This window comes from Diaporthe citri (genome assembly GCF_014595645.1).
Source record: "Diaporthe citri strain NFHF-8-4 chromosome Unknown scaffold_2, whole genome shotgun sequence".
NCBI lineage: Eukaryota > Fungi > Ascomycota > Sordariomycetes > Diaporthales > Diaporthaceae > Diaporthe > Diaporthe citri.
In genome coordinates, this window is record NW_025064847.1 from 2,500,812 (window position 1) to 2,528,603 (window position 27,792).

The 27,792-nt window shown below is 33.1% G+C and overlaps 4 protein-coding genes across 4 annotated transcripts; 3 read left to right on the forward strand and 1 right to left on the reverse strand.

Moving 5' to 3' along the window:
- Nucleotides 1-1,705: 1,705 nt before the first annotated feature.
- Nucleotides 1,706-3,664, forward strand: INS49_006325 (uncharacterized protein; the record flags this gene model as incomplete). The annotated part of the gene is made up of 5 exons (XM_043167097.1): nt 1,706-1,847; nt 2,038-2,221; nt 2,297-2,447; nt 2,512-3,460; nt 3,555-3,664. 5 exons carry the CDS (start codon nt 1,706-1,708, stop codon nt 3,662-3,664), a joined length of 1,536 nt encoding a protein of 511 aa, XP_043028241.1.
- A 2,009-nt stretch (nt 3,665-5,673) lies between these two features.
- Nucleotides 5,674-6,546, forward strand: INS49_006326 (uncharacterized protein; the record flags this gene model as incomplete). Its single annotated transcript, XM_043167098.1, has 1 exon — nt 5,674-6,546. The coding sequence occupies one exon, from the start codon at nt 5,674-5,676 to the stop codon at nt 6,544-6,546; it is 873 nt and encodes a 290-aa protein (XP_043028242.1).
- Nucleotides 6,547-9,187: 2,641 nt separating this feature from the next.
- Nucleotides 9,188-10,432, forward strand: INS49_006327 (uncharacterized protein; the record flags this gene model as incomplete). The annotated part of the gene is made up of 3 exons (XM_043167099.1): nt 9,188-9,719; nt 9,775-10,156; nt 10,291-10,432. 3 exons carry the CDS (start codon nt 9,188-9,190, stop codon nt 10,430-10,432), a joined length of 1,056 nt encoding a protein of 351 aa, XP_043028243.1.
- A 426-nt stretch (nt 10,433-10,858) lies between these two features.
- INS49_006328 (uncharacterized protein) lies at nt 10,859-11,584 on the reverse strand (the record flags this gene model as incomplete). The annotated part of the gene is made up of 1 exon (XM_043167100.1): nt 10,859-11,584. One exon carries the CDS (start codon nt 11,582-11,584, stop codon nt 10,859-10,861), a length of 726 nt encoding a protein of 241 aa, XP_043028244.1.
- Between the last annotated feature and the right edge of the window lie 16,208 nt (nt 11,585-27,792).

Consider the following 27,792-nt stretch of genomic DNA (forward strand, 5'->3'; position numbering starts at 1 on the left):
AAGAGATAAGAAGCAGCAAGGGATGAAAAGCAGCCTCATCCAATTCTGGATCAGATGGATAAGGAAAATGAATGTTGGCACAGCCTCGAGAAGTAGGACTGTGGCCCAATCTTTCCATTTTAGCCACGCGAGAGTGCCTTGGCCATTCTCCCAATCTTCGACCACTGGTACCTGGACAAATCCGGTGCTGACTCGTCTCAAAAATGGTGGATTTGTCCATGAATCGTCTTAGATTGCCTGCCTTGCCCTCTCGTCGTCTCCTGATCCAGCGTAGCGAGTGGGAGCCTCATTCAGCCCGAGCCTGGCCAATACGACTGTGTCAACTGATGTTGCAGTGATCGGATGCCTGGACGTGTCTCACTGGTGGTCTCAGCGATGGAATGCCAGCCCCAGGTGCTTCTTCGGAGGTGGTTCCACGGAGCTGGGAATGTTTGCAGGCTCCCAGGCCAATCGAGGCCCTGCAGCGTCTGTCGATGGAGGCAAAATGCGACCGAGACGGTGTCCCCGCGGGTTGCATGCAATGCATGTGACCCCGACATGACATGGTCGGCAAGGGACCCGATAAGTATCGTATCGAAAGACGGGAGCTGGATTCGCTGACAGCGCCTACGGCAGTGCCAAGCACAGCCAAGCGATAGCGGGCTTCTGGAACCCTTCTGATGGGATCTAATAAGGTAATCAGCCTGGACGTGACCCAGGCTGGACAGCATCGGGCTCTTGGCAAACTGCGGAGGCGTTTTCTTGGGCTCTGCCCGTAAATCGCTCGATCTGCACTGCACGGAGCAGCAGGAAGGGCTAAGAAACACCAAGACAAAGGCCCGATGGGCAGAGATGCTTCTTACCCTCGGGTGGCTGCGCCATGCTCAGGAACGAGGCTTGTCTGTCTGTCCATCTACAGACGTCTTTTCTGCGATTGCATTAGTTGGCCTATTTGCAGGCCTTGTATGCTGTGCCCCACTCCCAGCAGAACGGGTCCCATCAGCAAATTCAATCTCCAAACACTTGACTTCCCCAGATTTGGACCTTGGACCCCATATCGTCAACTACCACGCGACTCGTCCCCGCCCCTGCTGCCAGTGGGCTCGCAGGTGGAGCAGGACCACGATAGCTGACCTCGGGCGAGTACTCGGGCAGGGGGGCGGTGCTGGGCGTGACGAACTGGGGCATCAGCGCCGCCGCTTTATCTCTTGGCGGTGCGACGCTCCCCAGCTCCTCACTGGCAGGACCTGCCTTTGCCGGACAACCCATTAGAAGATTTGATTGCGCGTTGAGACAGGGCAACGGCGCAGCAGGCCCATGCTCTGTTGGGCGATTTACCACTATTGCCTGTCAAGGTTGCCACAGCTCCCAGCTTATCCCTGTGTGCCAAGCTGAAGGAAGCAGCCAGCCCCCCCCCCCGTCATTCGCTGAGGAATGTGCCTAGCTCACCATTTCTGGCCCGCTTGCCAGGCATGTTACTGTATGTAGCCTTTTTCCCAGGTGGGGTGGGGGGGTGTGCCTCTGTTATAAGCCGCGTCAAGCCCCAACGTCGCTCTTTTGCAAGCGAATTCATTGCCTCCGGTCTGATCTCTCCTGTCTGTCCCTTTCGTTGTTGCCCGGCACTCGCAGACAACTTCGATCTTACGCGGCACAGCCAGGATTCGACCAGGTCTGTAGCAGGGTCAACGCTTTCTAGACAGACTGCTAGGACGAGTTCTCAGCCAAGATGGGAATCCTCGACTTCGTGAGGAGCGACGAGAAGCGCGCCTCCTCGGTTGAGGATGAGCGTGTCGTCTCCCATGGCGAGGTCGGCGAGGTGGAGGAAGCCGGCGACGACCTGCACCGTGGCATGAAACCAAGACAGCTGAGTACGTGGCCGAGCAACAAACAGCTGGCGCAAAAGTTTCCGAGCCTCATGCTAACTTTGACCTGCAGATATGGCAAGTCGAGCCCTTCCCGGATGAAACAAACACAGCCGATTGCCTGGGCGGTGAACATCGAATCACGTACTAACAGTATATGCTCACCAGATGGCTATTGCTGGCGCCATTGGTACAGGTCTGATTATCGGGTCTGGAACTGCGCTCAAGAACGGAGGCCCCGGATCCATGTTGATTGGATACATCCTCATGGGTTTCATCGTCTACATCGTCATGGTGGCGCTTGGTGAGATGGGCGCGTGGCTGCCACACAAGAAGAGTTTCTCGGGTTACGCCTCTCGCTTTGTTGATCCGGCACTCGGGTATGTCTGGCTTCGTGCTGGTTCCGCCGGCCTCTGACCCCCATGACCCCTCTGCTGACAAAAGCCTGCCTATAGCTTTGCAACTGGATGGAATTACTTCTTCAAATACGTCATCGTCTTGCCGAACAATCTGACAGTGACGGGTATTCTCATCAGCTACTGGCGGCCTGACCTCAACGTCTCGATCTGGATCGTCGTCTTTGGTGTGGCCATTATTGCACTTAATGTACGGACTCCCTTTCTGTCAAGCCCCCCAAGTATTTCGACCGTCAAGCTGACCACACTTCAAGCTCCTTCATGTCAGCTTCTTCGGTGAGGCAGAGTTCTGGATGTCCCTGCTCAAGGCCATCGTCATCTGCGCGCTGATCCTGATCTGCTTCATCATTGCTCTTGGGGGTGGCCCAGACCACCACCGAAGGGGTTTCCGATACTGGCAGGACCCAGGTGCATTCAAGCAGTACAACGGCATCGAAGGAGATCTGGGCCGTTTCCTTGGTGTCTGGGCCTCCATCGTGCAGGCAACCTTCGCCTACCTCGGCACCGAGCTGGTCGGTGTCGCATTCGGCGAGACGCCCAACCCCCGCAAGAACGTGCCCCGCGCCGTGAGGCAGACACTGCTGCGTATCGTCTTCTTCTACGTCGCCGGCGTCATCAGCCTGGGCATGGCGGTTCCTTACAACAACCAGAGGCTCATCAGCGACACCAAGACAACGAGCGGCGCCGCGTCCCCCTTCGTCATCGCGGCCAAGATCGCGGGTATCGGCAAGCTGGACAGCATCATCAACGCCTTCCTGCTCGTCTTCACCGTCTCCGCCGCCAACTCGGACATCTACCTCGCCGCGAGGACCATCTGGGCCCTGGCCAAGGACGGCCAGGCCCCTGCCATCTTCCACAAGACCAACAGCCGCGGTGTCCCCACCGCCGCGGTGGCCGTCTCGTCGCTGTTCATCGCGCTCGGCTTCATGAACGTGACCAAGGACGCCAGCACGGTCTTTGGCTACTTCGTCTCGCTGGTCACCGTGTTCGGCGCGCTGAACTGGATCTCGATCCTCGTCAGCTACCACTACATGCTGCAGGGGATGAAGGCTCAGGGGATCCCGAGGAGCGTCATGCCGTACCGCAACCCGCTGCTGCCCTGGGGAGCGTACATCGCGTTCGTGATCACTGTGTTGGTCATCATCTTCAACGGATTTGCCGCGTTCATGCCATTCAAGATTGACAAGTTCCTGACGAGCTACAGTGAGTACAACCTAGCGTGCCCCCCTCTATCATGTCATGCATTTTTTCCACTGCATCACCTTAGGTCCCGCAACAGGTTGCTAACACACAACAGTCGGAATTCCTGTGTACGTTCTCAACGTCTTCTGGTGGAAGATTTTCAAGAAGACCAAGAAGGTTCGCCCTGAGGAGATGGACCTGCAGACGGGACGACGAGATGGTTAAAGGGGAAATCAATTGACCATTGTAAACCCAGCGGTGGATTTAGACTCACTTATGTACGTACTATGTGAGATTACATAGCTACATGGCCTCATATAGTGGCCACACGGTCATATTTCTCATTCTGGTGCCCTGTGATTGGGTGACAACATGTTCTGGGCCCGTATGCGACCTCCGTGATACACATGCATCGACTTGTCCAAGAGAATCTATTCAGTTCAACCATCTGTAAACATTTTTATTGGCACAAAATCAACCTGCTGGGCGCCGGAGGGTGCCCGCGGCCTAGGAGCCGGCCATGTTCGCGTGTGAGGTCGGACCCGGACCGGCCTTGTTACATGAATCCATCAACTGGCGTCGCGTGCGCGGCCACAATGCGGCCGAAACGGGTCTGCGTCCGTAAACCAAGGCCTGGACCAGACACATTACTTACAAAGCAGGCCAAGTTCAATTGTTTCTCTTCATTCTGCTCCACAGCCTGACGCTCTTTGCTCTTAACTATGAAAATTCCGGTCTCTCGGATGGGTTGGCTCAATATTGGCCGGGGCGCCTCATGTTGTTGTTTAGACTTGACAAGATGTGTCAGAGACCACATTCGATCTCTAGAAGATGACAAACCTGGTCCAAAATGGTTGCAGTCTGGTCTGCTTAATGCACTCCTTAAAGGGTCGCCCATCGCCGTCAAGGACAGGTTTTCATTTTTGTCATATCCAATTCTAGAGTTCAGTCCCAATTTGCCACACTCCTTTTACCCACACTCGTTGATACTTCCTCACCAAATCAATGTCCAGATTCTTTTCGTGGTTCGGTAAGAGACCCAAGGGAACACGCAAGCGAGGTAAGCAGCATCGAGGATCCTAGTGCCCACCCCCTCTCCTTTATTACCCGGGGCATGAACTGTTCTTACCTTTCACCTCTCCAAACTGCTGCATCCTACTGACAGTAATCTTTCGATTTGTAGTGGACCACAATCCCCCACGATACAATGAGCAACAAATACCGGCCGTCATCAAAGGCGGCGCTCGCAGCTCTGCGGGGAGGTACGAGGAAATGAGCAACCACAGGGATAGGTTCAACGTTTCTACAACACATATACATCCAGCTGCTCCCAATATGGCCAGCCATTCCGGTGGAGGGAATCACAGCACTCAAATTCGACCAAGCAAGGATACTGATATCTCATTCTGGGCACCCAACCAAAGCACTTCGGCCTGGGAAAGAGCCCCCGGGGACAGGCATGTGCGTAAACCTAGGCCGGAGACGCCGTATGAAAGAATGCTGCGTGAAATTTAGAGCATGTGCATCTGTCTGCATGTTTCAGCATGAAGTCAACGGTGCGTCTACATAAATAATATGGTAGCTTAACTGATTTAATGCACAATCCCGTGGTTGAATTTCTCATAGTGAGCCTACATTCCCACTCCATGAATAAAAGTCTTTCCCAGGTAAACATGGCTTAAGCTCATCTCCGGGGAATTAATCTATGGAATCATTTCTGTTGTCCGGAGAATTGAGCATGATTTGATTGCTCCTGGATCGAGAAAACACATCGATGTCTCTCTCTGAGTTAATCGACTGAATGTTGACAGAGAATTGCGCGTATGTGCAACGTGTTGTTCAACTCATCTCTTCGTCCGGCCCCGTCTAGGAATCCTCGGTGAGTTAAGGCTCCATACTCTGGGCGCTGGCGGCCTGTAAGATGTGATAATGTGAATGCAAATAATTATTACAAAAATACCTAGGCAAAATCTCCACAAAGAGCCGGTGTGATTCCGGAGACGGACATATTTCGTCCCCAGAGTTGGGTGGTGCAACCTCGAGCAAAATGTCGTAACTGCTGCGGTTCTTTGCATTTGCTTACTTAAGCGGGCACATCTCCCGACGTCGGGCATGACTTCGTTTTCTTCAATGAACGGCCCCGCCTGCTTTCGCTTCCCATTGCCAAAAGACTTGCATCCTTAGACGACCTGGCCACATTTTGTGAATATCTGCTTTGCACGAGGACCAACACGATGGCACCAACTCCAATCCTTGACCACATCGTCATCCTCGTGCCACACGAGACCCTCACCAACCTCCCACATTGGCTCACAGATGCTTTCACTGTCCTGGAAGGAGGACGCCACGCCGACGGTGTCACGGAGAACAAGCTGATACTCCTTCGAGACGGCGTGTACTTTGAACTGATTGCGTTTGTCCCCGGCAAAGAAGAGGAGAGAAAGTCTCACAGGTGGGGTGCCAGACGCCCCGGCCACATTGTCGACTGGGCGAACACGCTTCACAGCGAGGATGACCTGGAAGTCATCAGGGATCGGATCAAGGCTGCCAGCACGGGCATACAGTACACCAGCCCTACACCAGGAGGCAGGATCAAGCCCGACGGCACCGAGCTGAAGTGGATCATCTCATCTCCTTACCTGGACGAGGCAGCTGGGCTCGATGGCTTCATCGGCGGGGAAGCGCCATTCTGGTGTCTTGATCGCACACCGAGAGAGAATCGAGTACCTTTCCACAAGGCAGATAACGTCAAGCATCCCTCAGGTGCTCTGGGGGTCCACCAGGTGTCGGTCTTTGTCAGGGACAAGGCTCAATTCGATACGTTGAAGGGGACATATGATGCTCTCGTCGGACGTGATGGGACACAAGTCGAAGAACCAGCAGGCAGTCGGGCCTTTAGTTGGCCGGCCGGAGTGCTAGAGTCTGTCGATGGAGGAGCGTCTGCTAACCTGGTCCTGGTTGAGGCTGCGCCTGGCAGCTCCACAAACGGTGGGGGTGACACTTTTGTGAACATCTCTCTCAAATCGAACAAGGACAGTGGGTCAATCGGGGGCCATCTGGGTGACGAGAATTGGAAGATTCAGCTTGATCTGAAGAAAGTGGATTAAAACTCAACTATGGTGTGCCGTCCAGGTATGGACGTAGCGCAACAAACCTCAAGTAATTCCAATCAACACAAACCATCGCGATTTCTGTCAGTCATTTTAATCAACGAATCCCTCGGCTTTTCGAGACTTGGGCCTTACGCCTTGGTGTGTTTACAGTCTCACCATGACGCGCTGAACTGCGGCTGCTGAGCACACCCTAGTGGCAGCCCCCAAGTGAACGGCCCTCACAAAATAACACAACACTCAGAGTCTTTACGGCCACCTGAAGAGTGCGCGCTATGTCGACGTCGGCGCGGTGCGACGTGTTGCTGCTCGAGATCCTGTTGCTCAGACTGCTGCTGCTCAGGGCAGTGCTGTTCAAGGTACTGCCCCTGATGGTACTGTCCCTGAGGGTACTGCTCCAGAGGATACTGCTCCTGATGGTATTGCTCCTGAGTGTATTCCTGCTCAGGATATGTGTCATATGTCTGTGGAGCCTGGACGGGCCGGCCGTGCACAGATGACCCATGGCGACTCGACGATGGGGCGTCTCGTCTTCCTGTTGATGATCCATGCCTTTTTTGAGCCACCGGAAGCGTATGTGTGATCATTTGAGGATCCTCTATCTCCATTTGGTGTGTTGGTCGGCCAGGAATGATCTGTACTGCACGGGAAGACTCAGCTTGAGTGCCCACGCCTGCAGAGCCAGAACCGGAGCCGGAGCCGGAGCCAGAACTGTAGAGGTGGGCGGAAGGAGGAGTGGGTAGCTCGCTAGCTGATTTGTAATTCGTGGAGAACTCGGCCTGGTCTTGGACATAATTGTATGTGTTGTGCCACGCGGGATTTGCTGCTGTGTCTTCAAAGGAATCAAGCATTCGGTCCTGTCTATCTTCTCGTCTCTCACGAATGACTTGTTCAGAATCCGTCTCGCCCAGACGTAGAAACAATTGACTTTCATGACCGAGGTTAACAGAACAGGCGAAGATGACCAAGGGCTCACAATGGCCGATACTTACTCGCCAGATGATCTGGCACCTCCAACGGTTTGCGACATAAGGGTGCCTCTTCCGGTGGCCTGAGATCTTGCTCGGCTTCTGACACAAGAGATCTTCAGACTTCTATACCAAGGGCTGGAATTGTGAAGTAGAATTGTTTTCTTACTGGCTTGGGGTTCCTACGTCGAGGATATGCCTGCTGTTGGAGAACCATTCAGGGGGATCACTTGGGAAGGGGTCATGACCATGGCCATGGTGACTGTAGCTCCCTTGCCCGGCCATAATATCCCGTGTAAAGAGTTTCGAATTATGGTCGAGTTCGACTATCTCTCGACCCTTTGTTGAAGGTATCCGGTAATAAGCAGCTTGAAACTTACTGGGCCCCAAAATGGAAAAGATGTAAGACTAAGTTGGAATGGGAGGGGCGGCGGTAAATTAAAGGCAGAGGCAAACCAGATCGCTTTTATAGTCGTTGAAAGTACAGTGACTGATGTATTGTTATGACAAAAACCACGAGAACCGTCAATCATGGCGACACACTTGTCACCACTTACCGTGACACACTTGACACCACTGTTGAAGTTCAACGCAATCAAGTCAGCATCGAAACGGGTACATTCGTTCCCTTCAGTCTAAAAATTGTCTTGATTTGGATCAATTTGAAGGGAGTTCTAAGAGTTCAGTAATTACTTAACGCGCAAGGCACCAGTTTACAGCATCGACCTGGCAGATCTTATAGCAAAGAGGTTATTACAGACAAATTATCACAGACAAGAAAGAATGAACGTATCAAAACGTGAAGTAATGGGACTGTTGGTCAATATTCACTAGCGAATGACGTATTCAAACTCATTACACATACCAAAAACAGAATTCATCCCCGTAAGGATTGTGGCCTATTTCTCTCACAGCACAGTATCCTGTGTATCTTCAAGCTCACTGGCTTGATGAGGACATTAGGGAAATGTCTTCACCGAAAAATTAGCCCAATCATAACAATCCACCTAGTTTGATTCTCTCAGTTTCACAATTTGGTCTACTTGATCTGCAATTGGACGTTTTGATAGCATCGCTGTCAAACTTTTGTCAACGCCAACAAAAAAAAAAGAAGAAAAAAAAATCGACACACAGCAATAGTGAGTAGCTAATCTTGAATCATCTGACAATGCAAGTCACAAGCATGATGGTCTGAGCATACCAAGGTATGCAACGGCTGAAGCAAAAGATAAGATGTTCCTCATATAGGAAAGCAATGATGGAGACCTCAACATCGATGCTTGCCTGGGTGGGCCGTAATTCTGGTTTTCAATTATCAGCTATGTATATACGTAGTCACAGCGGTACATTTTCCGTGAAACCCGGATACTACCTCGGCGGGATCTATAAAGCAGCCGAAGATCTGCCATGGGCAGATCTCTAATCATGACGCTCCTTTTGTGTCGTCCGGCGATCCGCCACACGAATCAGGACTCGAGATCGGATTTACAGGCCACACCAACACAAGTCCCATTGGCTGGCGGCCATACTGTATTAATCCCGCATTATCAACGCAGCCCGGAAAGCACAACAGCCCGAGAAGATGGGATCATCACGACTCGATACAGTGGGTCAGCCCCACAAGGCCGTGACTGTGATACAAGGAACAAAGCCATGTAAAGCCAGTCAAAATGATAGTCCAAAGTTCAAACACCTTGAACCACAGTCTTGAAAAAGGCATCTCTACATACTCGTCACGCAGCACAGTAGAGCATACAATCCGCAACAACTCCAGTGAAGATTCTGGACTTCAGGAGAGCGTATCTATCATGGGCAGCATCGAGAACAGGATCCTCGTCACCGGGGCTTCGGGGCAGTATGGGCGCCTCGCGGTTGACGGGCTGTTGGCGAAGGGGGTCTCTCCGTCGTCACTGCTCCTCCTGACCAGGGATCCAGCGAAACTCGCAGACTACGCCGCCAAGGGCTCATCCGTTCGGCAAGGTTCCTTTGATGATCCTGTGGATTCTCTCGCAGAAGCCTTTGCAGGGGCAGACACCATGCTATTCATCAGCACCAGCAGAGCTGGGCAGAGGCTACCGCAGCATCAAGCGGCTGTGGACGCCGCTGTGAAAGCAGGCATCACACACATCGTGTACACATCTATACTGTCTGCGCATTTGGAAAATCCGACTGCTCTTGTTGCGAGAGAGCATCGGGCTACAGGTAACCGTACAATCATTTCCACTCATGCGACGAGTGAACTAATCGTGGTTCACAGAGGAGATGTTAAGAGCCAGTGGCCTATACTGGACCGCACTTCGTGACGCACAGTACTCCGAGGCCCTGACCGATGTCGCTGGACCCCCGGCCCTGAAGGCAGGTGTGCTGCGCGTCAACGCCGGGCAAGGAAAGATGGCGTTCATCAGCCGAGATGATTGCGTCGGGCCCGCCGTGAGCATTCTCGCCGACCCTTCTCCCCACCGCAACAAAGCGTATCACATCACAGGCCCCGAGCTGTTGTCTTGGGGTGATGCGGCGAGAATCATGGGAGAGACGGTCGGCAAGACGTTGTTCTACGAAACTTTGACGGACGACGAGCAGCTTGCGATATTCGATGCCATGGGAATCCCAAGGGAGCCAATTGATGGGTTCGTTGTAAAGTGAGTGCACAGAATCCCTTATGTTGGTCCATGGGCCCTTCGCTTTCGTGGATGGTCACACCTCCGTCTGCAAAAGCATGTGGCAAAGTGGGAAGTGTAGCTAACTCTTTCGAAAGTGGCAACCCCTGGAACAGCTCAGATATGGTGTCCTTCACGAAAGCGACAGCACTGGGAGAGTTCGAGATTATCTCGGATGACGTGCAGAAATTGACACTGCAAAAACCCAAGACTTTTAGCGAGATCTGCGAACAGCGCCTATCATCGCTGAAGCAATAGTGTCGCTCTACGTGGACGAATTTTATTGAGAACGAAATAAAACATGCCACCTTTTTGGAAACAGGAGTCGATATAGACACGTTTAAATTTAGAGTTTTTCAGAAAGTCCGGTTGGTCCCGGCGATCGTTTGTCCGCAGTATGTCAACAATCACTGCAGAACTGCTCCGTACCCTCCAAGTATTCTCGACTGCTGGCTACAAATCATTGTCCAGTCTCTGTGACTGGGAATCTTTTTCGAATATTGTCCCATTCTATGATCTCAAACTAAACATTTATGCATTCAATCTTGGTGTGGTTAAGTATGTGCTAGCTGAGACGCGCTTCATGCATTTGAAAACCCAAAGTAATTAGTCCGAATATTTTATGTTGATGTCTCACTGGCCAGCCAGTAGACATTGAGAATGCATTAAACCACGTGCTGAAGCTCATGCCACATCGTCTCGTGACTTGTGCGCCGCCATACTCGAGCTGAAAGTGGGCCCCGGGTCAGTATGGATGCGGATCAGCTCGGTAGGAAGACTCAGATGCTTCGGCGGGTCTGATGTCCTGAACATCGGGTGCGAAAATAGAGGTGGGGTTTTCAGTCGGATGGTGGGAGGTCGTCGAGGCACATTGCCGTCGTCTTCACTTCGCCGCGGCCTGTGGGACGGATGTTTCTTCCCATTCAATACCTGGAAGGTCCGCAACACGTGCGCCTCGGCGGACCCCCAGTCCAGACACCGCTCCTCAAGCTCAGGGCCGACTTCCACGTCCGTATCATTGCTTTTTGCCCGCCCCTGCCACGTCTTCGAGCGTGAGCGACTGGGTCTCGTCCATCTGTTGCCTGCTTGGGCAGGTTCCTTCCGGTCTGATGCCCGGCTCTGTTGGGTCTTTCGGATAATCTTGTGCCGTTGCATCTCCTCTTCGACCACCAATCGCGAGCGAGTGAGCTTGCACCTGCGGTCGTGTTCGTCCCAAGTCAGGCTCGGGTCGCGTAGGCGGGCCTCTCTGAATCGTCGCTTGGCCTTGCGTCGACGACTGAGGACTTGTAGTCCGACGAGTGTTGCAGAGACGACGATTGCAACTCCAACCCCGACAGAGATAGCGATTATTAATGTCTGGCTGCCACCGTGGCCAGGCGATTCGTCTCTGGGGAGTATTCCAAAGTACATGTCGAGAGACTAAGCGAGTGAAATTCGACAGTGGATTGTGAAGTGAGGAGAGGTACACAACACCTGGATGAATGATGTGTATGATTTCTCAGCCAAAGACTGCGTGCGGTGCTGCCATTGCGTCTGGGCAGAAGGTTTATGAATAAGTGATGATGGTCAGCCGTCGGAGGGGGAACTTAGAAGAGAGACAAGCAGACGTGCACTCGTATTTCTTGTGCGACACAACCTCGTTGACGTCCTCCATTTTTCTTTGGCTTGCTGTGCAAAAAGAAGCAGCGAAGCTCTCACTTGACCTCATCGCGCAGTGGATCATGCATTTCCCCGTACTTGACAGTACCGGAGTGGGTGATAGTGGCTGTATGCATGTTATATCACACTGCCTCAGATAAATCAACATGGCCAGAAAAGATCGCTGGTACGGCCTTACGGCGATCCTTCGCGCTTGATCTCGAGCGCAAAAAGGAAAAGTCGCGCCACGATACCGTGGCATGAGGCGGCCAGCTGCTTCTCGGTTGGGCCCCCACACGGCACTGCAGGCTGGGAAACAGGAAGCCATCTGCCGATAATTGGCTGGGCTGGGTTACTTTCGGTCTGCAACACGAGGAAGCTTGCGAGCCGAAAAGCATTGGTGGAAGCGTGCAAGAGCAGAATCCCGGGTGCACGGGCAAATCGCGGGCAGTGGAACAATTCGGCGCATTCCCCCAGCTGTGGCGGAGCAAGCCACAACGCAGCAATCGAAGGTTCGCTGCAGCTCGTATGTTGTTTCCAGCAGAGCTGAAATTGGCACGAGACCGGACTCATGTGCTTCAGAACATTCTCACATAATTGCGACATATTGAGACGCCTTCCGTGCTCCATCGGAAATCTGAAATCTCGTTAGAATTGCATTTTCTTCGGCACGAATATAAGCAACTACTAAATTTAGCTATTTGGAAAGTGTCTGAACGTACATTTATCCCACGAGGAAGGTCTTGGACCCGATTGGGTCATATCTTCAAGTGACACAGCACTGCTGTTGTGCGCTGGTCTTGCTTTGGCCTCGGCGTGTTCCGATTTGTCTGTGAGGGCATTCTCAGGCCCGGGATCCGGCCCTGCCCTAACTTAGCATATGCGGCATCGCAGAGTAGAAGAGGGGGATATGCAACCAAGATCTTGGATCCATTTCCGGCGGGGTTCAGCCCAAAATACACCGAGGTAGTTGAATATCACAAGTATTCTGGGACGTAGATTCACTGTTCTTGTGCCGTGTATGTGAGCACCTCCAAATATTAAACCATCGGCGTCTCCCCACCAGCCATATGCGGTAGTCTACTCCTTCGCCAGATCCAATGTCAATATTACGCGAGCCAGAGCACGCCCACCCAGCTTCCACAGTACGCCCACCCAGCTTCCAGCGTGCGCCCACCCAGTACTTCCTTTTCTTAATATTATACTAATAAGATTAGGTGCTTTTCTAAGTTTACCTTATATATAAAAAGCTAAGGTAGCTATTTTTTAATTTAAGCAATACTTTAAAAATATAAGCCTAAAAGGCCTAGAAGCGCCTAGAGGCCGCAAGAGGGCCCAGAGGGCCCCAGAGGGTGCAGAGGGTGCAGAGGGTGCAGAGGGCCGCAGAGGGTGCAAAGGGCGCAAAGGGCGTAAAGGGCAAAGGGCAAAGGGCAGAAGTAACTTTTAAGTTACAAATGAAGGGGTAGTTATAAGACCCCTTTGGGATAGCTATAGCTATGCTTTATTAGTAACCCCATAATACCAATATTTTATAACGCATATAATTAATTTCCTTATATTAAATAGGCTAACGTTAAAAGCTAGGTAAGCATATTATAAAAGCTAAGTAAATATACTCTAGCTTTAAAGTTATAAATATATAAATTTATATAATATATATATATATATATATATTAAAAACGAGCCACCCAAACAAATAAGAGACAGGTTTTGCTAAACCTTCTTAAGGATAGCTTAAGGAAAAGCTTTAATATAATAAAAAAGGGAAAATAAAAATAAAAGGGAGCTAAAGAAAGGGAAAAGGGTAAATATTTTTAAAAATTCTTAAAAATAAAAAAAGCTTAATTAAAATACTAAATATATAAGAAAAGAAAAGAATTAATTTCTTAAAAAAATATTTAAAATAAATAAAAAAGCTAGCTTTTATAATTAGCTAAAATCCAGCATAATACCATTCCTTATATATTTCCCTACCCTTATTAATATACCCTTTTCTAAGCACTTTATAATAAATATTATAAAAACTATTAAAATAAAACCTTATTATCTTTAATTAAGCCTTTAAGTTTTAAAATTCATCTTATTATAATTTTAATTATTATTATTACTTTTAATCCCTTGCTTACTTATTTTATTATAACTTTTACTTTTTTATAAAAACTTTAAATATTCTTAAAACTTACTTAATAATATATTTATTAATTATATTCTTTTAATTATTAAAGTTTAATTTAATAATTAATATTAATATAGCTATTAAAGATTTAAATATTTTTATAAAATAAAAAGTAAATTTATTTTTCCTTTTAATTATTATATTAAGTATAATATGCTAACTTTATTAATTTCCACTTTTACTTCTTATAAAGCTTCCGCTTTTAAATTTTATACCTTATATTTAATTACTTAATTAGCTTATTTATAAGCCTTTTAAATTATCCTTAAGCAAATTTAATTATTACTTCTTTTACTTAAAGTTAATTAATATGCTTTAAGTTTTATTTATATTTATTATTAAAAGAAATAAATAAAAAAGATCCTTATATATATTAAAATAAGCATTCCTTATTAATTTTAAAATATCTTATAATATAATACTTAAATTAAAAGCTTATTTAATTAAAGTTTAATTTAATAAATTTTAAGTTATATAAAAGTTTATGCCTTATTATATATTAAATATTTAAAATTAAGTTATTAAATTAATTTATATTAAAGATATTATTTTCTTTATGCCTTTTTTATAATTAATAGCAATTTTAATATATTATAAATTAAATAACTGCTATTAAATAATTTCCCTTTATAATAAAAGCTTATTTCTTACTTTAATTACTTTTATATTATTAATCTTAATAAAAGAAACTAATATAAGCATTTAAATAACTTTATTAATCTCATTAAGCTTTAATTAAATAATAAATATTTAAGTAATAATATTAATAATAGCTTTAAATATCTTAAGGTATGTAATTTTAATTAAAATAGCCTTAACTTAATCCTATATTTTTTAATTATTCTTTCTTTAATTTTTCTTAAAGTAATTTTTAATAAATTATTATGGATTAGCCTTAAGCATTTATTAAAAGGTACTTAAAAGGAGTTATAAATTGCAATATTTAAGAAGTAAATTAAGCCTTAAAAGGGCTTAACTTTAGATTTATCTTTTAAGTATATACCCCATTACATGAAAGAGTTAGGCATAATATAAGCTTAACATAAGTATGCATTATAACTTAAGTAATAACCTAAGCTTATTATATAACCCCCTTTTCTACTCTTATATTATGCATAGCAAGAATTAAATCCAAGGCTCTTATAATCTTATGTTAATTATATATTTACTATATATATAATCCTTTATTAATATATTATAATTATACATAAGTTATATATATTAATTATAGCAAGGCTTATTTATGCTTAATTAAGAAAGTGTAAGCTATATATCCTTACCTTACTTTATTAATATTTATACACCTTGCAACATTATAATATGCTAAGTTAGCATTATGTTATAATATGCGTTAAATGTAATGCATATTAGCTATATGCTTAGCTTATTACTATTTACTTATTATTATAATTGCAAGCTATTAATTCTTTAATTTTAATTTATATTATAATATAGCCATTTTATATTTAAGTTTTTTTTATATTATAATTATAAAATATTATAACCTTTCCTTAATAACTTTATTATATAGCTATAACATTAATTACTTATTGCCGCTATATATTTATATTACCTTACCTTACTTTAATTATTATTATTAATTAAATAAATTACTTTTATTATTACCCTTATCTTTCTTTTAACTTATGCTTAATGCATAGCCTTAGTAAATTTAGTAAAAATATTTTCGCTAATTAATAATATCTTTATAATTCCTTGTTATTTATATTATAAACTTAATCCTTTAATTAATAATACCCCCCTTATATTATTAATAATAATACTTATATAATCCCTTATTATGCTAACTTACTTACCTTATAATATACTTAACTTATATTTAATAATATTATTGGCGGGTGCAGGGAATTACGTGAGAAATGGTATTATGCTAAATTCCGGCTGGCTATAAAAAGCTAGCTTTTACGCTTATTCTAAATATTCTTTTAAGAAATTAACTCTTTTCTTTTCTTATATATTTAATGCTTTAATTAAGCTTTTCTTATTTTTAAGAATTTTTAAAATATTTATCTTTTCCCTTTCTTTAACTCCCTTTTATTCTTATTTTCCCTCTTTATTATATTAAAGCTTCTCCTTAAGTTATCTTTAAAAGGATTTAATAAAACTTATCTTTTATTTATTTAAGTAACTTATTTTTATTAATAATTTAGCCTAAGCTTAATTTTAATCTTATATATTTTTAATTAATAATAAAAAGAATAAAAAATTAACTATAAGTTAGTTATTTATTAATTCTATCTTTTCTCTTATTTTTATATTAAATATTACCAAATTATTTTATATTTTAGCTTAAAGTTTTAATTAAAGCTTATATTTATTTTTAACTTATTATAAAGAAGAGTTAAATATAATTAAATTTATAATAATATTATAAGTATCTTAAGATTATTTTCTAATCTTAGGATACCTCTTATGCTTTTAATATTTAAATAAAATATTATCTTAGTTTTATATTAATATATTATTAAGCTTTAAACTTATTTTAAGTCTTTTATTAAAAATTATATTTAAATATAGCAATAATATAAACTTAAAATTAAAATAATAAATTTAAACTTTATAAATATTACTTAATATTAATTAAAAGTACTTTAAACTCTTAATTAATATTTATTATTATTATTATAACCCTAAGTTTAAAATAAAAGGGCCTATAATATAAAATTAAGGCATCTACCTTGCTTACTTATAAGTTTAATAAGTAACATTATATTATATATTTTTATATTAATTAAATTATATAAAAGGCTTAAACTTAAAATATAACTTTACTTAAGCTTTAATTAAACTTAAATTTTAATTATTAAGGATTTAATATAATATTAATAAGTAAGGTATTAAATATAAATTTAAAAGGCTTTCTTTATTATAATTTTATAATATTTATTTCTTAATAAAATATTCTTTTATTAAGTTTATTTTATTTATTATATTTATTAATACCTTTATTTTTTAAATTTTAATTTAAGTATTTTATAATAATATTAAAAATAAATTTTTTAAAAGTAATTACTTTAATTAAAGATATTATTGCTTTTAAGTTTCTTTATCTTATTATTATCTTAATAAAAATTATTATAATATATATATTATATTCTTAAGCTTAAAGCCCTTTTAAACTTACTTTTATTTTAAAAGTACCTTTAAATTTTAAAAATTATTTATTTTTTTTTTACTTAAAGTTAAAAAAAAAATCCTAAGAAACTTATTAAGAAAAAAGAAAGATTTAATTTTATTTATTATTAATTAAAGCATTAACCTTGCTTTAATTAAACCCTATAATTTATTATTAATAATAAGTTAAGAACTTAAATTAACATTTTAAAAGTCTTACTTTTTATTAATATAATAATTTCGCTATAAATAATTTTATTTATAATTTATAATTTAAATACTTTAAAGTTTAATAAGATTAATATTATTAAGATTTTAAATAATCTTAAAATTATTACTTATTAATTCTTTTACTTAAATAATTAAATTTTAAAATTATTTAAGCAATATTGCATTACTTTAAACTTAATAAAAGTAATTAAAAGCATTATTATTAAATAATTTATTTAAAAAGATTAAAAGAAAGAGCTTTTTACCTTTTATAAATTTAATAATTAAACTTATTATATAAATTTAATTATAATTATTAAAGATATTATTTATAATAACTCTTATAATAACTTAAAAGCATAAAAAGGGAAGATTATAAAATATAATTAAGAACTTAATAATATAAATAATATCTTTTTTATTATAACTTAACCCTTTTATAAGATGCTTTTATTATATTTAAAAAAGTAATTAATAAGGGAAGGAATTATTTATAAGTTAATAAGGAATATTCTTTAATTAGATTTTAAGCATGCCTTATTAAAAGTTATTAATTAAAAACTTAAGTATTTTAAGTAAGATAAGTATTTATTTATATAAAATAATTTTAATTAAAATTTACTTAATTTAAAAAGGCTAAATTTCCTTTAAGAAAGCTAAAATAATTTTAATTCTTTAAATTGCCTTTAAAATAAAAACTTATAAGCTTAATAATCTTTATTTAAATTTAATTATATTAATATTATTAAAAAATATAATTAGGATTTATAAAATATAAATAAATTTATTAAAAGGTTTATAAAGTTAAAACTTAACTTAATTAAATTTAAAAATAAATTTAAGTTATTTTAATAAAATATTAAAGCTTTTTTTTATAATAAATAATAAAGTAATTTTAAAATAATTAAGCTAAAGGCTATAAATTTTATTTAATAACCTTTAATAAGATTTAATTAAAATAATCTTAATAATAATAAAATATAAGCTATAATTTTAATGCTTTTCTTTAAAAAAGATAAATTATTTAAAGTTTATTATAGCTATACTTCTTAAAACTATAATGTATATTAATATAATAAGCTTAAGTAATTTTTCTTAAATAGCTTATTAATAGCTTTTAAGTTAAAGAAATTATTAATATTCTTTAACTTACTTAAAGATGCTTAAGCTAGCCTTTTAAAGTATTTAAACCTTACTTATATTTAATTATATTATAATTAAAGTAGCTATAATTTAAAAAGATATATTTATAATTAATTAAAGTTCTTATTTAAGAAGGAAAGGTTTAATTTATTTTATATAATTAAATATTGCAAGCTTATTAAGGTAAATTCTTTATTTAAAAGAAAGGCCTTATTAAGAGCCTTAAAAGTAATTTAAAAGCTTAATAATTAAAAGAAAATTAACTTAATCTTAGTACTTATAAATCCTATAAATTATACAATTTATATTAAGGAAGAGCTTATAGTTGCAAGTAATAATGGGCTTCCTTAAATAAATATCGCTACAATTAAGAGGAAGCGTACAGCTAAGGATATTGGAGACCGAGATGAAGTTATAAGAACTATGGAGGCGGTAATTAAATCGGTCTCAGACTACAGGAAGAAAGCTGCGTAATGAAATATACATCGTGGTTTCCCTCAACTTATTCCCTTAAAAAAGGACGACCTAGTTTTGCTTATTAATAAGCAAAGGAAAGTTAATTATTCCTTATTTTAAAAACTAACCTATCATTAATTTAATCCTTTTATTATTTATAAGATCTATTATAATAATATTTATAAACTTTAAATACTTAACAATATTTACCTTTTAAGCATATTTTCATTAAAATAATTAAAAAGATTTATTAATCATTTTAAGATATAAGAACCTAAACCTTATTTACTTTAGAAAACCAACCTTATAAGTATTATAAATAATAATAACCCTTTTTTAAATATTTTAATAAAATTTAATTTATTTAACCTTATTTTAAATAACCTTAACTTTAATTATTATTAAGATTAATTAAATATATCTTTATTTATTACCTAAGCATATTAATTATTTATAAGCTTAAACTTATTAAATTCTTTAAACTTTAATATTTAAAATATTAAACTTATAATATGCTTATATATAAAGTAAAGAAACTTAAAAAATAAACCTTTATAATTTATTAATATTCCTTTGCTTTAATTAAATAACCCTTAATATTCTTAATATAATTAGCTTAGCAATACTTTTAAATCTTAACTTAAGTATTTATTTAAAGGGGGGGGGTTTTATCTTTTCTTATATATATATATATATACTATTTATTATAATATAAAATTTCTTTTTATATATATTTATTTACTTAATTAAATTTAACCTTAGGTTTAAATATAAAATATTATATTTTTAAAAAATGCATTATAAAATTTATTATATACTTATTTATTATTTTCTTATTAAAACTAAAAACTTTCTTTTTCTTTTTAATAACTTAATTTACTTTTCCTCTTTTTCCTTTTATCTTAATTATTATTTATATCTTATTAAAAGCTTATTTTTATAATTAATATAATAAGAATTTTATATTATAAGGTTATAATTACTAGCCTTAAATAATACTAACCTTTTTATTTTAAATAATATTAAAGCTAATTATTCCTTTAAGCTATATTATCTTATTAATAATAATTATAAAGCTAAATATATTTTTAAACTTTATTTATTTAGCTATTATTACCTTTTATACTTTCTTTATATTATTATATTTATTAAAAATATAATTAAATTCCTTAATATAATAAATATAATTAACATAAGCATTATTATAAAAACTATATAAAAAGCAATAATTAAAGAAAGGAATTATAATAAAGATATTCCTATTTATAATTAAGGAAAAGTTATAATTTATATACTTTAAGCAATATTTATAAGGAAAAGCATTTTAATAGCTATAAAAGGTTATAAGTAAAGCTACTTAATAGCAATAATTAAAATAATTATATATTGCTATTATATACTTTTTATAAAAAGCTTTATTATTTCCCTTAATAATAATAATATTTATATAGCTTTTAATTAAATTCTTAATATTATTTAAAAATTATTCTTTTTATAACTTATTAAGAAATTTATTAAATAATTTCTTAATTACCTTTTTAAAAATAAAATTAGCAAGTTATTAAGCAAGGTATTAATTTTATTTAATATTAATAATTTTATATATATAAATGCTTTTTATAAAAGTATTATAAAGAATAATTTTAATAAATTAACTTTTATTAAAGATACCTTTTAATTTAAAGAAGGTATAAATACCCTTAATTAAAATTTACTTAGCTTATAAGTTATAATAAATAGCTTAAAAAAAGAAAAAAAAATCCTTTTATATTAAACTTTTTAATCTTAATTAAAAAGAGTTTAATAATAAAGATATTATTATAAAAAGATATTTAAGAATAAAAGAATTATAATATTTTGCTTTAATTTTAACTTAACTTAAAGGCTAATTAAAATTAAAAGAATATTAAGAAAAAAAAAGAGGAAGAAGAAACTTAAAAAAAGAAAAGAAATTTATATATATAAAGCTGCTATAATAAAAGAAGGTAAGTAATGCTAATAATAAGCTATTTTATTATTAAAAGAAATAATTTACTATCTTGCTTTTAATTAAGATTAATTTATTACTTAAAAAGAGTTACTTATCTTTAATTCTTTACTTATAAAGAAGTTATTTATCTTTTTATTATAAAGGAATTTTAACTAAGTAACTTATTTTAGTTTATACTTAATAAACTTATAAATTAAGAAAAAAATACTTTATAATTAGCTATTATTTAAGAAAAATAAAAGATTATATATCCTTTTTACTTTAATTATTAATAAAATAATAAATTAATAGCTTTTAATAATAACTTATAAGCCTTTTTATTATTCCTTTTTTTTAATTAATATTATTATTTAACTTAAGGATAATAAATTATTAGCTTTTATTATTTTAACTTGCATATATTATTATACTTATTTATTTATAGCTAAACTCTTTTCCTTTTTTTCTTTTTTCTTCTTCTTCTTCCTACCTTTATATTATTATTAATTAAAGATTAAAAATTAATTATTACTTAGCTATCTTAATAATAATATACTTTTAATATATTAATTTTTTTCCCTTATTTAATTCTTATTTAAAAATAAGCAATAATTATTTATAAAAGCTACCTTAAGCTATAATTAAATATTAATTATATCTTTTTCTTATTTTTAACCCTTTTTATTTTAATTACTTATAAAGTAATTCTTAAAGATATAAAGCTCTTTTTATTATTATACTTCCCCTTTTTATTATTTAACTTTTATTATTTACTCTTTACTTTACTATTTATCTCTTTTACCTTCTTTTTTTATAATTAAAAGCTAAAATATTTTTTAATTAAAAAGGTAAGATAAAAAAGCAATCTTAATTATTCCTATATTATAAAATATTTTAAAACCTTAATGCCTTAATTTTAATAATTAAATTTATTAATTTAAAAAAGAATAATTTAATATTAATAATTATAAAACTTCCTTACTTTAATAACTTTAAAGACTTACTTAATAAAGCATTATAATTCTTAAATATTATAAATATTTAAAATTAATAAAACTTTACTTAAGAAGTAAATATTAATTTCTTTAAAAATCCTTTTAAAATAAGAATTATTATAAATAAGGTTTGCTTAAATAATATTTAGCAATCTTAAACCCTTAATTAATTATCATTCTTTAATATAAAATAAATAATATTTAATAATAAGCTTATAAAAATAATATAAAAATATTTCTTAAGCATTAATCTTTACTTTAAGTTAAGAAAACTAACTAAGTTAATAAATTTAATAAAATAATATTAAGCTTTCTTTACTCTTAATTTCTTTAATATAAAAAGGATGCTTTATAAATATAAAGAATTAAAAACTTAATATATTATAGCCCTTATAATTTAATAACTTTTTAACTTTTAAAATATTATATTCTTATTTAAAGAACCTTTATATTATAATTATACCTTATTTAAGAAATATTAATAATATAAATTAATAAAGAATTATAAATTTATTATTATGCTTATTTATATACTTAATTATTAAATAATAATAATTTTTAATAAGATAGAAAACTATTACTTATTATAAAATAATTTTATATTAAGAAATAAAAAAAGTAAGATAAATAAGAATATTAAAGTACTTATTTATAAATATTTAATAGCTATCTTAAAAAATAAAATATAAGATTTTAATAAAGAGTTTATATTAAGATTAAGATAAATTAATAAAGTATTTTATAAATAGCATGCTGCTAAGTTTATTAAAAACTACTTTAAAGAGAATTAAGGAAAAAATAATTAAAAAGTATAAAATTAAGCTAAGGCTTTTTTAATTAAAACTATATACTTTAAGATATTTAAAGCTATTATTAATATTGCTACCTAAATATTTACTATTTAATTAAAGCTTAATAAAATTAATAAAACTATTTAAATACTTATATTAATTCCCTTTATTAAGATTAATAATATAAAAGTAATTAAAGTAAAAAATAAGCTTTTATTATAAAGGAATATTATTTAATAGCAGCTATTTAAATTATAATATATTAAGATTGCTATTAATTATAAAAAGGATATAAGGAAAATAATACCTTTAATATAAATTAATTTAATAACTTAATTTTAAATATTTAATATATAATAAGGTATAAACTTTTATATAATTTAAAATTAACTAAGTAAAACTTTAATTAAATAAGCCTTTAGCTTAAGTATTACGTTATAAGATATTTTAAAGTTAATAAGAAATGCTTATCTTAGCATATATAAGGATCTTTCTTATTTATTTATCTTAATAATAAATATAAATAAAACTTAAAGTATATTAATTAATTTAAAATAATTAAAATAATAATAAAGTTTACTTAAAAATGATTTAAAAAGCTTATAAATAAGCTAGCTAAGTAATTAAATATAAGATATAAGACTTAAAAGCAAAAGCTTTATAAAAAGCAAAAGCAAAAGTTAATAAAGCTAATATATTATACTTAATATAATAATTAAAAAAAAGAATAAATTTACTTTTTATTTTATAAAGGTATTTAAGTTTTTAATAGCTATATTAATATTAGCTATTAAAGTAAACTTTAATAGCTAAAAAAATATAATTAATAAATATGCTGCTAAATAAGTCTTAAGAATATTTAAACCTTTTATAAAGAAATAAAAGCTATAATAAGATAAGTAAGCAAGGAATTAAAAATAATAATAATGATTAGAATTATAATAAAGTAAATTTTAAAACTTAAAGGCTTAATTAAAGATAGCAAAGTTTTATTTTAACAATTTTTATAATACTTATTATAAAGTACTTAAAAAGGAGTATATTAATGGGTGCAGAAAATTACATAAGAAATGGTATTACGCTAAATTTTAGCTAGCTATAAAAAGCTAGCTTTTATGCTTATTTTAAATATTTTTTTAAGAAATTAACTTTTTTCTTTTCTTATATATTTAGTGCTTTAATTAAGCTTTTTTTATTTTTAAGAATTTTTAAAATATTTATTTTTTTCCTTTCTTTAGCTCCCTTTTATTCTTATTTTCTCTCTTTATTGCGTTAAAGCTTCTCCTTAAGTTATCCTTAAGAGGGTTTAGCAAAACTTGTTCCCTATTTATTTAAGTAGCTCGTTTTTAATATTCTTATTATACTTAATTTATGCTTAACTTATACTTATAATATAAATATATTAACCTTATTATAATCTTAATATTAATAAGATAATATTTATTAATAAATTTAATAGGAATTATAATAATTAAGGTATTGCTGCTGTTAATGCTAAAGGAAACCCGCTTTATTTTCTTAATAATAATAATTAAGGCTTAAAAAGCTATTATGCCATTAATAATTATCTTATTTTAAGCAATAATAATAATAATAATTAATAGCTTTTTATTATTAAGAAGTTTTTATATAAGGGCTATATTTAAGTTTTAATTAATATTAATATTCTTTTTAAATATATTTATAATGCTTATAAAGATTTATATATTAATTATTATTATTATTATAACTTTTATTATTAATATAAGTAAAAGTTTATTAGTTTAGCTATATTATATAATGCTTTTTATACCCTTTTAAATATATATTATATTAATTATAAATATATTTTATATATATCTTAATATAAAGATAAACTTAATATAATTAAAAGCAATGCTATTAAATTTATAACCCCCTTTAATATTATTATATATATATTTAATTATTTACTTACCTTAACTTAATAAAAGCCCTTATTAATTATGCTTACCCTTGCTTTAACTACCTATATATATAAATTAGCCCTTATTATTAACCTTATTAATAATAATTACATTATTTTAACTTTTTATATTCCTTAAGATATGCTTAATATAATAAAGCTCCTAACCTTTATTTATAATAATATTATTATATATTATAATCTTAATATATTTATAATAAATAGCTAGCTTTAATAAGTTATTTAAGGCATAATTAATGCTTTTAATATACTTTAAGGCAGCATATAAAAAATTAAATGCATTATAATAAATCTTAAAGTAAGGTTTGCTCCTTATATAAATTTAGCTTATATTAATAATAAAAATAAAAATGCCTTAATTATTTTAAAAATTATTATTATTAAAAATTTATTATAATACTTAAGGCTATTTAAGTTATTACTTATTTAATCTTTTATTCCTTATACCTTATATTTAACATAAGCCGCCCCAGCCTTTTCATATACCCTTATTAAAATACCTAGCTAAATTTAAGCGGATCTTATTATTATAACTATACCTTAAGTCCTAACCTAAATAAGCATAAGCTATTCCCTTTTAAAAAGCATAAACACCACTATTATTATTACCGCTAAATAAGCTTTAATTATATATATAATAAGTTTAAATAATAAGGAACGCTATATCTTACTAGCAATAATATAAATTTAATTTTTATTATTGCGCTTATAACTTACCTTTATCTTAACGTTATTTTAAAAACGCTTTAATAAAATAATATATATTATACTTATTTAAATAAAGTAATAAGCAAAAGAATTTTAAGGGGATTATAAGTTTCTTATTTCTTAAATAACTTAGCTAAAATATTATATTAAGTTTTATATAAGCTATTAATATATAAAGATATGCATTATTATAATTTAAGTTATATTAAAGGAAAAAGCTAGTTAAACTTAAAATAAATATATAATAAGTTTTAATTAATTAAGAGCACTTATTTATAGATAAAGTTATAAGTTTAAATCTTATTATTATTATGCTTTATTTAATTTATTTAAAGCTTATATAGGTAAAGCTGCCTCTTTAGCTAAATAATATAATGAAAATAAATTACTTATCTTTATTTTATTTTTATTTATAATTCTTATTACTTTATATCTTGCCTTTAAATAAGCTTATTAAGCTTAATATAGGCCTGCCTTATAATTACCCTAAATAAGCAATCCCTTATAAGTAATAATATCCCTTTACTATGCCTTAAATAAATTAAGAGTTATTAATTCCTATAAGTTCCTAAGGAGTTTTTATATTAATATATCCTAGCCTTTTTATTTAATATAAACTTATCTTTTAAGGAAACCATTTTATAAATACCTTAGCGCATTCTTAATTATTAAGATTTCCTTTATAAGATACTCTTTATCTTAACCCTTATTTATTTTATTTAAAATTAGTATAATATTTAATTAAATATTTATAAATATTTAAGTAAATAGTAAATCTTTTATAATATATTTAACTTAATTAATATTAAAGGTAAAATAAATTTAGCTTAATATATTTAAAATAATTATTTAAAGTATAAAAATGTTTATTATAATATATTTTTAATATAATTAGTTAAGCTTTTTTATTAATTAAGTAATTTAAAAGTACCTTAAAAATAGCCATACTTAATTATTAATATAAAACCTTTTCGTTATTTAATAATATTTATTAGCTGCTTGCTTTTATTATTGCTAAATAAAAATAATAACGGCCTAAGTAATATTCATTTTAATTTAAAGATAATTTAAAAATGCAACCGCTTAACCCTTAGGACTAATTATAAATGTTATTATATTTAAGGAGCCTGAAATTACTTATATATTAAACTTATTTACTAGCTAATTTAAGCTTTAGCTAGTTATTATTAAATCCTTATTATTTAATGTTATTTAATAAGTTAAAAGGTAATTAACTTAATTATCTTATAAAAAGATAATAATATTATATAAATACTTTTATATTTCTTAATTTATTTACTTTATGCTATTATTTATCTTAAGATAATATATTATAAATAAAAGGCATTTTATATTTATTTAAATATATAAAAAAGCTTAAAACGCCCTTATTTAATTAAAGCCTTAATTATTAATAATAAATATAAGAAACTTATAATAATATTATTATAAAGTAATAAAGCATTATATATAATTCTTTATAATTATAAAGTATATTACTTTTAAGAAAATTTATTTTAAAAGGTAATTTATAATAATTATTAAGTAATATAAGCTATTTTTATAAGCTAATAAGTTTATTATAAAGTTAATAAATATTTAAAATTAATAATAATTTAAAGGAGGAATAAAGTAAAATAGGCCTTATTATAATTATTAATTAAGCTAAGTTTAATAATATATATTATAATTTTAAATAAAATATTAAATAGCTTATAATATATTATTTTAATAAAAGTTATATAAAAAAACTTAAAAGATTTCTTTTTATCTTAAATGCCTTATTATAAAAAAGTTATAAGCTTATTATAATATTAATATAATAAGTAATTCTTAACTTAAAAGCTATAGCTAGCCTTAAAATTAAAGTATATTATATATATTAAAAGTATAATTAGCAATTTAAATTATTATCTTAACTTTTTTAAGGAATTATTATTAATTAAATATAATTACCTTATAATAAATTTTATATTATAAATTTTATTAAACTTCCTTATTTTAAAATATAGTTAATATTAATTTATTAAATAATTATAACCTTATAAGTATAATAATATAAGTATTAAAAATTATTATTAAAATTAATTAAAGCATCTTAATTATATAATCCTCTTTTAAAGTTATCTTATTTTATTTTTATTATAATAATGCATTAAAATATTATACTTATATTCTTAAGTAATATTAAAAATTATAATGAAAAAAAGATAAAGTTTTAGCTTATTAAGCTTACTTTTTTAAAAAAAATTAAAGGTTAATAAAGTACTTAAGGCCTTTATAATTTATAAGTATTATAAATAAGCAAGATATGCTTTAAAGCATAAATAATTATACCTTTAAGGCTTTAATCACTATTAATAGCTCCTTATTATAAATAATATAATTTTATTATGCTAGAAAAAGCTTTATAAAGTAATAAGTAATTAAGTAAAAAACTCTCCTTTTTTAA